The sequence below is a fragment of the Lonchura striata genome, chromosome 4 (genome assembly GCF_050655825.1).
Source record: "Lonchura striata isolate lonStrDom1 chromosome 4, ASM5065582v1, whole genome shotgun sequence".
NCBI classification, from domain to species: domain Eukaryota; kingdom Metazoa; phylum Chordata; class Aves; order Passeriformes; family Estrildidae; genus Lonchura; species Lonchura striata.
Genome location: NC_140706.1, coordinates 31,640,262 through 31,653,167, shown reverse-complemented (window position 1 = coordinate 31,653,167; position 12,906 = coordinate 31,640,262). Strand labels below are relative to the sequence as shown.

The 12,906-nt window shown below is 35.5% G+C and overlaps 1 protein-coding gene across 6 annotated transcripts in view; it reads right to left on the bottom strand.

The window, feature by feature from the left end:
- Positions 1–12,906, bottom strand: part of SORBS2 (sorbin and SH3 domain containing 2) — a 144,511-nt gene that overhangs the window by 30,634 nt on the left and 100,971 nt on the right. For 4 of the 6 annotated variants that reach the window (XM_085578697.1, XM_085578698.1, XM_085578700.1 and 1 more), the window contains 3 exons: positions 12,437–12,551; positions 5,312–5,395; positions 3,188–3,244 (listed from right to left, as the gene is read on the bottom strand). In XM_085578697.1, the coding sequence (XP_085434823.1) occupies positions 3,188–3,244; positions 5,312–5,395; positions 12,437–12,551 (256 nt within the window). The remainder of the gene's footprint in view (positions 1–3,187; positions 3,245–5,311; positions 5,396–12,436; positions 12,552–12,906) is intronic. The other 2 variants (XM_077782879.2, XM_085578699.1) reach the window with 1 other exon arrangement.

The window sequence follows — 12,906 nt, the reverse complement described above, 5'->3', positions numbered from 1 at the left end:
CCTGGTAAAAACAGTTCCCATCACAGAAAATTAGTCGTTGCTTATGGAGTTAAAGATGTAGCTACTGCATGAACACTGGGAGATGGAACTTCAATAATTGTATTATTAATACAAAGTCAGCCTTAAATGACTACTGATTTTAAATCAACCACTCCAAGCCTTCAGTCAGAATTAAGTAATATTACAATTCTGGTAACCAGGTATGAATCTAGAATGAACTGCATGGTTCCTGGGGTATTTCTTCATGGGTGCAAAGCAGTCAGGTTCAAGAATTAAACTTCTTTCAAGCTCCTGACATGTCATTTCAGCTTTCCATAACTCAATGAACTAGAAATAGAATAGGTTCTATCATACAGGTTTCTAAGGTGCAGGACTTTTTCCCTTTATAGAGACCCTTCTTGGCTTTGGAAACATCTTTGTCTTGAAGGACTGCTAAAGTAATGGCACTCATGGGCTGTACAAGTCCTTTCTTTTGTTGGATTTTTTTTCCCCCTCAGTGATTTGATTTGCAAATTCATGAACAGAACTTCACCTAGATTTGTTAACTGACACTTAGGTACACCTCCAGAAGTCACCAGTAGTCTTAGAATATTTGGGAACAGATTTTTTAGGACTGTGGGGTGGGGACAGCCACACAAACGTGCCACAATATGAAACAAATGTTATCTAAAACCTGAGCAAAGATAATTCCAAACGTTCACATAGTTCATATTTTCAAGTTTTTCTTTACACTCTCTGAAGACTAAGAAGTATTTTGTGATTCTCCCATTACTCTCCAAATGCAATGATTTTAAGATATATATGCAATGCTGTGAGATCTGTCTGCAATAAAACCATAGAAGCCAGACACAGTGTTGCTCACACCAACAGCCAGTATAACCACAGTAAGCAAAGGCTTCAGTCTGTGTGCTTCCCTGCACTGCCTGTAAAACACACCTTCAGCCTGTCCTGGAAAACATTCGAGTCTCATTCAAAATTGGCCACAACCATCATTCTTCTCTTGACCAGTCATTGCCATGGTCTGGAACCAGCCAGGAGGGAAATGCAGGACCACAGGTGATCTATCAGGGCTGTTGCAAGAGGTGGTGCAAACGCTACGGATAAATTGTCATTGTGGATTCTTTTGTGCAGATGCCAACCACTTCCACGAGCAACCACTGACCACCAGGGAGGTGACAGTGGCCAAATGGCCCTGAGGCAGTGACTGCTTCCCACTACCTGTAGTATCTCCATGCCTGTACAGACCACAATGTCACTCCCAAGGGTGGAGCAGAACCTCACTGTCTCCTATGAAAGGCTATGGGTAAATCACACAGTGGAAATCACACCAGGGGGAAGTTCCTAATCCACAGCATTCCCCAGGCCATACACAGATGGCTGGAAGTGCATGTCATGCCAAAGGTGACTGCTGGGTAAGTGGTTTTTGCTTTTCATCCTTTAAGGTTATCTTATCACCTTGAATGTAACTTGCCCTTTTATCCTTTATTTGATGCTGTCTTTGAAGTTTTTTCTATATGACAGATCCTGTAGGTTGCCCATTCTACAACACTACTTTTTACTACAGTCATATATTATTTTATAGATTGTGTGGAGTTGATACCTTCTCTCCATAGGTAGAACTTCACTGATGTGTTATATAGAGGAAAGGTGAAAGTAAACACTGTGTGTGGTTGTTTTTTACTGCTTGTTTTACTGTTTGCAGCTGTCCTGTCAGCTCTTGGGCGTTTATTGACCCACTTTTAGATGGCCCAACTGAACACATCTCTTCCATCTCCAGAGCTAATAAGCCATCTTCCACAACATTCAACACTGCTCTATATGAATACAGGCCACTTGAAAAAAAACTAAATATTGGAGATGACAACTCCAAACTACTAAATACAGTCTTTTTTGAATACTTGACTTTTACTAAAAAAAATGAGATCTATATTTAGAATTAAGCCTGTATTTTAACTGTTTTCATGCATCAAGGCTTTAATGCTGACTAAAAATGGAGCTAGAGAAAGTAGGCAAAAGTAAAAGGAAAATAACAAATAGGCTTGTTTGCATGATGGTTACACTTTATCAAGTCATTTTGAATAGTCTCCCCCTCCAGGGAAGTATTAAGTTGCTGTAGTTTTTGAACATGATTTATCATATTTAAAGATTATTAAAAGTTCAAAATTAAAGAGAGGACTTCTTTGTAAACTAATAAAAGAGAAAACCAGTGTTACTTAATAACCATTTTACCCAGATCTACTGAACATGGGAATATTTCAAAGTCATGTTAGGGCTTTTAAATTGTCTTCCTTGATATATTGAAAATCACCAGAAATTAGAAAAGGCCTACAAGCTTTATCTTTCAGAGAACTGGGCTGAATTTCATAACTATGAGGTTTTTCAAGATACACAGAGCTTAAAATCAAACCAGAGTAAATTGCAAACAATTAACTATTTAAGACCACAATTTGAGCTTAACCTTTGGATAAACTACAGAAGATGAGAGTGAATCACAAATATGGATGAAGTAAAGCCACCATATGAAGCAAAGTTGCCAGTAGAGGATTCACTGACTTTTGCCCTAATGCTGTAAAAATGAGGGGGGACTGGAGAAGGAATGAAAGCTTGCATCTCTCCCACTCAGAGTAGGGCAATGTCAGCCCACTACCTGACCTTGATGAGTTTTATTTGGAGTACTGACAGCAACTGTCAATCCTGCGTTATAAATTACAAAAGTACTATTAATTGCTGTTTTACCTGATGAGCAACCTTAGTCATAAATACTTAATTGGAAAAATGACAGCTTAGCCGCAAAGGCTTTCACTTGACACATAGAATTTGCAGTCAGGTATTTTAATAAAAAAATATACTGTGCTGATGGATTAATTGTGCAATGCACTTGCCCAACTCTGAAAAGTGGGAATTTGTCAGAGAGTTAGAGACATATGGAGTGTTGTGTAGTTCTGGGTGTTAATCTCTGAGAAGTTTTGGGTATAAGGACTCACAGTTCCTAGGATAATAAGATCAACATCCAAATGCACTAGTGATCTGGAAAGATATGAAGACAAAGATACAGTGATTGTGAATTAGACATGTCTCATAGCTATCAGAAGGAAACCACTAAATTTTAACAAATCTAAGACATAAATGGTGAGCATTCCAACCCTTCTTCCCAAGAGAATCATCTGAAAAAGAACCATTCATTTACCTCATTGGAAACACCAGAAGAACTGTCTTGAACATAATCCAAAAGCTTTTTAGGTGGCTGCATCATAAAAGCAGAAGTGTAGAGATGAAATGGAGTAGAATCAATGGCAGCAAGGAATGAAACATGTGGAAAAGGTGACACAGTTAGAAATTAAGTGTTGATACAAAGAGTGACACACATGGGTAGAATGGAAGGATAAATGTGTTATTTTTAAAATATTTTAATAAAATGTTAGTAACTTTAGGTGGTAAAATTTACAACTGGAATGGTTGAATAAACAGCCAGCAGTTTTTTAACACTGGGAGGGAAAAGTCTAAAGCAGTTATGCTCTCTTGGAGGAATTGCAATATATTTTATCTTAAAAGTTATCGTTATCAGTAAAATACTGTTGAGATATGGTTAATCAGAAGAATTTATCTGTACTGTTTCTGCCCACCTAGAGGGAGAAATGATAATACTACTTGAATGGCAGGATAATGTAGATAAAAAGTAATCCATGACAATGTGATAACATTATAGACCACTGTACAAAAAATTAAACCCAGATATATTTACCTTTATTATTTTTTTAAATTTTCACAGGATATTGAATGGGCAATTTTTAAAATGCTATAATTAAAGGTTTTAGAAGGGTGTATATTATCTGCTTTCTCTTCTGCTCTCCCTGAAGCAGCAGGGAGTTTTGATTTTGGCTTATGGCTAGCTACAGAAAGGGACTAAGGTGCCTGGTTCCAGGGTGTCCTCCAAGGCCCTGTGTCAAGTGCTCAGGCTTCTCATGTAGCCTGGCATGTCACTAAATAAAATTCTGATAGGTCTCCAGAGAATTGTTCGCTGACAGGGAAAGAAAAGAATGGGGATATTTTAAATACTGACACTCTCAAGTTCATGTCATCTACGGATTTCCTGTCTGTGGCCTGTGGCTTCTGCTTTTTAAACTCAAAAAATCTCAGGGAGGATCCTGGGGAGCTATGAGAATGCTTAAAAAGATGGAGGGAATGCTTAGGTTTACTTTCCTCCTTTTTCTAAGGGGATTTTAACTTCTTTTAATTTTCCACCCACCTGGATATTCCAACTATCCTCTTAGACACTCTTCTGAGATGAAGACATTTGCTATCCTTTTTCCTAAAGATGTTAGAGTGTACAGGAAAGAATTTGAGCTCTGTGGAGCCGGAGAGGGAGTGTGCAAAAGCAAGAGTAGGTGCATCTCCAATCTAGTTGTTAAGGAATTGTGCAAGGAGAAAATGAAACCTAGTTCTCAGTCTTGCCTCAAACACGTTACTGTTTTGCCATTGTAAAAAATATACAAACAGCCTTAGGTGCTTAGATGCAATTAAGCCTATGGCTTTGCAGAAGAACTGCAAGTGCTTAAGAAATCAAAGGGGAAAAATTGAGATATTTCTGATTTTTAGGTGTTTTGGCCAAATGGGACTCTTCAGGTTTATAATTTTAAACTTAAGTGTTGGCAGCAGATCTAAACCAGCAGCTGTTTGCCAGAGCCCTTTTTTGGGGTAATGGCTATTTGTGAAAATTGGATCAGAACTGAAGTCTGTCCATTCAAAGAGATGTCCAGCTTGAAAACAGGGCAAACCCATATCTCTCTGTTCAGGTACAAAATACATATTTTGCATGTATGCATATAAGAGACGAAAAAAACAAACAAAAAATCCCAGGATTTCCTGCTACAAGAAATTTGTTTCTGGCTTCATACATTTAAATTTAGATATAGTCCTTCAAGTAAAATATATGATCTGTAACTTAGCTTTTCTAACGCAACTTGTCGTATTTTTCTATCCTAGGAGATTGTTCAAAAATAATCCAGCCAAATGCAAAAAGTTTAGGGAAACGAGCAAACATCCCTGTTTATTATGGAATTTGTCTTGTTATTAAATACTTACACAATACTATTTATCTAATACATACTCCTTATTAAAGCCAGACTATAAGTAGTCTAGCAAGTTAAGAGTCTGTTTGAAAAAATACTTATATTCATGGGACTTTACTGTCCTTCCTTAAAAAAAAGAAAAATTTTACTGGGTTATACTTGCTGAATTTGGTAATTTAAATTCCTCAGTCTAAAAATATTTTTTCCTAAAGTGGAAATATCAATATTCTGTCCTCACTTACCGGACGTCCAAACTCCAGCTCTGAAAAGAATTTATACCAGGGTTCGTTTTCTAAATCTATGTCATCTGGGTTTATGCGATCAGTCTGGAGCAGTTGTGAAGGAAAAGGGAAGGAAAAGGCACACACTGAGCAAAGTGCTAGAAATGCTATGTCACTTTAACAACAAACACACAGACATAAAACAAATATGGGGAAAGAAATGGACTAAAATCAAAGCATGAAGATGGTATTTAAGATAGAGAATATTCAAGAGCTGTCATTCACTGGTAATACTTTTCTTTTTTTTTTTCTTTTGGAAGATGTTAAACATTTTCAAATTACACTCGTAAAGCTAAGAGGGCTCTTTGACCTTTTCTTTAACATCGCTGAATTAGTTAATTACATTTAATGCTGCTAAAGATTCCTTGTTAGGAAGATGATTTGAATGATTGTCTTCTCCAGCACAGGCAGGAAATTGCCCATGAGATCAACAATAAAGACACAACTTTATTGCTTTTGGTCATCCTTTGTCTTCTCACAAAGCATGTTAATTCTGAATCTTGATGTCTTGAAGCAAGCACTGAGCAGAGAGATAAGGAATATGCATCATGCAAGCATCACTATGTTAAAAAGCCACTTCAGAATATGAACAGGAAATAGTATATTTTAAATCCTATGGTCAAAACATAGGGAACAAAAATATTATGCATTCCATAATATTTGTTTCAGCAGTACTGTGAAATGCTTTATCTTGCATAGCCTTATTGACATAATGCAGCATTTTTTTTTGACAGTGGAATACATTGTTTTCATCTGAAAATTCTCCCAGTCAAGGGATAAAGTAGCACTTGAAGATAGTATTAAGGAAATTCTTCAGTGAACAGAAGAATAATTGACAGATTTATTCAAGCAGCATGAAAACATGACAGTGTGAAACAGTACAGCTCTCAATGGGATATCTAATCAACTGTAAACTTGGCTGCATTAATTACTTTCTAAATAGCTTCAGTTTCTTTGTAGCATCTGATGTAGGCTTTCATGCAGCACAAAATTACAGTGAACTGTTGGCTTAAAGATCTCTGAAACAGAGAAATCCTCTTGTTAAAGACATTTCAGAATTTAAAATTTGCTTCTCCATAACTGTAATGATCAGAATGTAGACACTAATTATGGTGTGCCCTAGAAAGCAATTATCAAAGAAGACAGAGTCCTGCATAAAGAATGACACAGGTGATCAAGTATGTAACACTTTTGCCTCCAAACTGCCACCAGTAGACCAAAGAAATCACATACAGAGCCATTTCTGTTTTCTGCAACAGGTAAGAGTGTGCTCTTGACCATTTCAGGTAATTAAACATCTTACAGCACTCTTCTTGTTGCTTTTGGTGTTACTGGGATAGCCTGCCACCTCCGTTCTATTGAAAGGTCACCAACCCTTTAGAACTACCTTGGTGCTCACATATCCATGAGCTGTTCTTGCAATATCTGGGCCCCAGCTGTTGTTTTATACACTTATCTTCACAATGCCCTTTCAAGTAAGGGAAGTAGAACTCCTGTGAATGCAGAGGGAAGTGCCTGTCACTGATGAAAATCTTGCTGTGCTCCACAGAAGGGTTAGGAAGTGAAGCTCGTCTGGAGTTTTACCCTTACATTTCCACCTGCCACAGCTGTACCTCAGCAGTACTGATGACAAATGCTTGAACTCAACTACAGACACCCAAGTCTTTTGTACAGAAACACTACTGAAATTAGTTTCATGAACTGACCACTAAAAATGTGTGGATCTACTAGAGACTATGACTAATTTAAGAAAAAACCACAGGATTCTCTTCTACAGAGATAAGAATGCATGAAGGCAAAGAATGACAGATGCAAAAACCAGAAGATAATTTTGCTGTATATCAGCTTGATTCCCATTACAGGAAATGCTTGCCATATTTAGAGGATATTTTTCTTATTTAAAAAAAAAATCCACAATTTGCATCTGAATGAGAAGACATTACAAAACAATTATTTTCCATCCTTTCTCCAAACTAAGTTGCTGTATGTTGAAATATTGCATTAATTTTCACAGAAATGTTGATATCAACAAATGTGTGTATTTACACAAAATAAATAAATAAATACATAAATTTCAATGTGTATAGGGTTGGAATTGTGGATCTTTTGGCCCTAGAAGTCTTGGCCTACGTTACCCTGTGAGCCTCAAGGTGCCTAGAAGAGTAGCAGCCCCAGACCTACACAGAGATGGAACCATGTCCCTCCTTGCAGGGAGGCAGAACACAGAGACAAATCAACTGGGCTCTCCTAAGCCAGCCAAGGAGATAAAAATGAGAATGGGGGTTGCCCCCCTTTTCAACTTCAAATACTCTTGCAATTACCTGCAAGCTTAAAAACCCTTGTGTTTCTGCTGGTAAAGAAAAAGCTATAAATAATGCATTTTATCTAGTTTCTACGTTTTAATTTCTTCTCGGGTAGTAAATAAAATGAGACTGTTACAAAGTATGTGAAGCTAATTGCAGGCAAGTCCCCTTTAATTTACAGCTTCAGCTGCAGAGGGCAGCAAACAAAAAGAAACTGAGCACTAAAAATCTGCAAATTCTCTGTTGCTGGCAGTTCTGGAGGACTTGCGTTCCCTGTTCTACCAAGATCAATACACAGGCAATTGATTTTGCTGGGCTTTTGGATTCAGTTTTGCTGACAGAGCTTTTTCTACTATCTCACCTTCTAAGAGACTCACAATGAATGAATCATTTTGACTTAAAAGCTGCACTTGGCTTAGTCTCACAAAGTATCTTCCAAACTACTGGAATAGAAAGTAAAAGCAATAAAGGAAAATCCCTTTTTATTACTTGCCAGTCAAATAATGTTCCTACAATCTAACCTTCATCTAGCAATTTAGTAATAATTTGATTATTCGTTGAAAATATACTACTGAAGACCAGTAAGTAACTTCACTCCTTTTGCACCAGATGGCCAACACAGATGTTCAAGTATAGAACAAGGACAATGAAAAAAATCACATCTGTAGTATTACAAGTAGCTTTGCCTGTTCTTGCCTTGATACACAATAGACATCCACAGGTAATAATCAAAACTGTGCATTTAAACTCATGAGTTAAATGGCTCTTACTTGTAGATCAGTATTTTGCATTTGCAATTTCAGACACCAAACTGAAGCCTCTCTGGAATAGTGGGCTGAGATGCCTGTTGTAAATTTGGCTTTTGCATTTTATTATTTCTAAATAATTTTCTTTTGCATTTTTTTCTTTCTTTCTTTCTTTTTTTTTTTTTTTTTTTTTTTTTAATTTTGGACTACTTTTAAATAGCTATGGTAACTCCAAGTCTGCTACCAGATGGACTTAGTCTATTTCTTTATGACAAGAAATATTTTATAATGCCATGTTAAGCAAACCAAGGGGAATATTCAGATAACCAGATTGAGATGTCAAAAGCAACCAAATGTGCATGCTCTAAAGAAAATTTCCAATTTTTCACTAAACTAGAAATCAAACCAAACAAAAAACAACAGATGTACAACATGGAACAAGTCCAGTCTATTTCTGGTATTTGACAAAACAGTAATTTAGAAAAATTGATTCTAATAATGAATTCCTCTTGTATATAAACTCAGTAGAAAATTTGTATGTTGAACAGAGATTAAAAAATCTAGAACTAAAACTTAACCTCACAGTTTTATTTGACTAGCACATGTATACTTTTATGCTTAGAGTAAAATAACTAAAGAAAATAGAGGCATTGTGTGTACCAATTTTATGAGGTCTTTTCTTACAGTAACACTGAGATTTTTCCTTACATACTCTACTGCAGAAATAGATATATGTAGATGTATAGAGGAATTGCTTCTCATATATAGAAGGTAGAAACTAGTCAATAATAAAATTTAATTTCATTTACACATGCATAAGATTAAGTTGTTACATTGTAATTTACTAATTAATGGAAAGTAAACATCCATTTTAGGAAACAAAGTCCACCATTTTGATGATATTGGAAAAAAGAGGAATATTTAGTTGAATTGCAGACCCTGGAGATGGAAACGTACATCAAAGCAACTTATGTACCACCCTATCAGTGGCTTCTTGAAATAGCAAAGAGGAGCTGTATCAGCAAGTCTTGTAAGACTATTTAATGCCTTACTATCACAAACTTTTACTGCAATCTCAAAGTACTAATCCCAAGCCTCTCCTTTATGCTGATGTTTTATCTTACAAATTCAAATTATGGAAGAAAACACACTAATTTCCTGTTTCATGGAAGAGGCTACTACACAATACAACACTTTGAAACTACACTCATCCTTCTGCATCTATAACAATTAGTGATCCCTAACCAATCTATCAATTTAATGTTTGTTACTAGGTCAATGTTTTAGTTTATTATTTCTCACATTGTTTTGATTAATGCATATTTGCTTTTCATCAGTGAGGATCTGTTGCACAGTATTTTCCACTAAATGTTAGCTTCACACTGAATCTCAATTTCTTTTGTTCTTGACATGTTCTCATCTCCCCATTAATCACAACTGATTCCAATCTGCTACCTACAGCAATAAAGAGAATGCTAATCTGTCAAATTTGATTTGTCAGACTTGACAGATTATAATACAAGATAGCTGTAAATATTTAATATTTTTAACAGATTACTTTGCCATCAAAACTACAATCCTGTAGACATGGAAATTACTTAATTAAAAAAATTGGGGATTTGGAGTGTTAGAAAAACTCCCTTTGACTTCATTGATTTTGACAAAACTAATGAAGTATGATTTTCTATTTCAGACACTATAAATGTCCTTATTTTGCAATATTAACTTACTGCACTTATTTTATATTCCACATATTTTTAATACTTTCCTTCAGTAGCATTAAGACAATTTTTCAGACATTAGAAATCAAATCTTTTGAGATTATCAAGGTGGAAGATTTAATTCATGCAGTACTGACACATTTGAGAATTTGGAGTTTTTATGTGAATTTGGAACCAATGCATTATTTTCAGATGTCAGCTTTTTCCTATGCACAATGAAAACAGCTCTTGACCTGCTTTGCTGATCACCCTTTAAAAAGTTAATTTTACTTTTTATATCCCATTCAATGAATACAAGGAAAGGAAATACTTCAGTGAAACAAATTAATTTTCTGTTAGTAACATGGTCCAAAGGAAGTATCTTAATAAAATAAAACTAAATGGCGTCTTTATCAACAGTAGACATTCCAGATTGATGTAACTGTGATAGCTCCCTATTTTTTTCAACTATGTTACACTAGTGTCAGTAAAACATTCATCTTATAATAATTTCCAATTTTTTACAGCCCTGAATCATACATAAACAAAAAAAATTTCTCAATTCTGTACATCAATGTACTTTCCTCAGCTTAAAAAATTTCTTATACAATTAGATGATTCCTTGTATGTACATCAGCTAAGCCTAAACTTTCAGTCTAAGCTTCAAGATGGCAAAGTATGACCTTACCCTTGATGGATATTGCTTGGTAAGTAACATGACTACAACATGACTAAAGCTTTTCTGCATGAAAATATTTTAATGACCAAACAAAGCTCAAAATTCCATCTCTTGATTCACATTAGAAAAAGTAAAATGCATAAGCAAGTGGAAAAAGATTCAGGATCAGTCAGCAAACCTAATTTTCTTGTTATTTCATTAGCTTGCTAGAACTGAAAAAATGTAGCTCTGACAATATTCATCAGCACTGCAATAGTTACAGGAATGATTTTTGTTCACATTACATCAGTGAAAAATGTAATTTATTAGAAAAGTGAAGCCATTCTTGGAATACACTGAAGTCAGTGTAATTTTCTTATTTTTAATTTGAATCTGCTATTACAATTTGGCATTTGGAAAACTGGTAAATTACCTCAGTGTTTATAATGCGGCCATGGCACTCAAAAAGTGCTCAGGACAAATGACACTGCCATTTAAATAAAATTGTTAAGTTCATCTGCACTCAGATGCTAATTATATTTATTCATTACCAGTTCCTACAGAAATGCCAATTTCCTCTTTGAAAAACACATCGGTTCTGCAAGAACTCAATTTCACAGAAAAAGAGCTTCGTGTTCTCTGGCTAACAAAAAAATAGATTCATGCAAAGACCACAAAAATAAAGGAAAAGGTGCTTGGTTCAGGTGTTTCACAGTGTTGATATACTGCATATTCTGAATTCAGTAATTTCCTTAATTTGGCTTAAATTGACAAAATAAATTCTGTGAACAACCATGTAATACAGAAGCAAATAACAATCCAGTACTCATTTCATTAACATCTTTAAAACTGGATTTCTTCAAACATTTTAACCTCAAAGTAAAAGACCAAGAAAAGAAAATACTGCCATTGATACATAACAGCTTTTCTAAAATAAGAAACTGTTAAGATAGCACAAAGCTAAATAAGGAGAGCTGGGTGAATGTGTCTTTCAGCAAATGAAAACTTCTGTTAATTGTAATTTTGCAAGCATTAAGCATCGCTTTATTCCACAATTGCTATAATTATTCAGAAAGCAGGAATAAAGACTTCTAACATGTTAATGTACACTCATTCATAATGTACACTCACTCAAATCAGAGTATTTGAGGCTGGAAAGGATCCCCAGAGGTCATCTAGCCCAACCTCCTGCTAAAGGTAGGTCTAATAATATCAGGTTGCTCAGGGCTGTGTTCAGGCGAGTTCTGTCTGGGCAACCTTGGCCAGTATTTGACCAAAATCTCCTTAGATACACAATTCAGCACATCCTGAAAATGTGAATATTTTATTGTTATGCATTCATTATTCAGATATCATATGTGCTGTTAATGCTACTGAAAATAAGTGCTGTAGATGCACACCAATCAGAAAAGCAGTTTCCATCTGTTTTGTCTATCATCCATGATAGACAAAGTGGTGATCTCTTGGATACACCAGAAGATGTAAGTTAAACAAGAAAGCCACAAGCTCAATTTTTACATACAACCATCAGATAAGAGCAAAGACAAATTGCTGCAAAATTGTATTTGAAAAAGGATCTTCAATATTCCTCCAAACAGCAATTATTAATAGTAAATAATAAAAAGATAACCTCTTACCAAATCTCTTACTGTATTACCCATTTCATTTGTGTGTCTTACCGGTCTTTCATGTTCAAGGATTGATGACTTTCCCGGCTCATATTCAAAAATACTTCTTGGTTCAGAACGGAACCTGCGAGTATCTACCTTTCTGTCAGGAGGATCCCAGTCGTTCCTAAACAACAAATAAGAGCAACTGATCTAATTTTCTGTCACCACCTTGTGCTACAACAGAAACCTGCAAAGCCAGATGATGTTCAGAACAGCTAATATTTCCAGATCTCATCTAGCCTGGCATCCCAGTGTTTTACTGTAACATCTTAACCTGTTTACAGCAGGGATGCTCAGTACAGCAGGAAGAACACTAGAGACTTCCAGCCTGTGATCACTCATATTTGTCCTTTAACAACCAGAGAAGTTTAAAAAGTACCCTGGCAAACCACACCAAAAAACATAAAAACCATTGCAAATAACTATACATGTTTTGTGCACTCTACTAATATAGACAAGTGGTAGATATTTTTGTCATC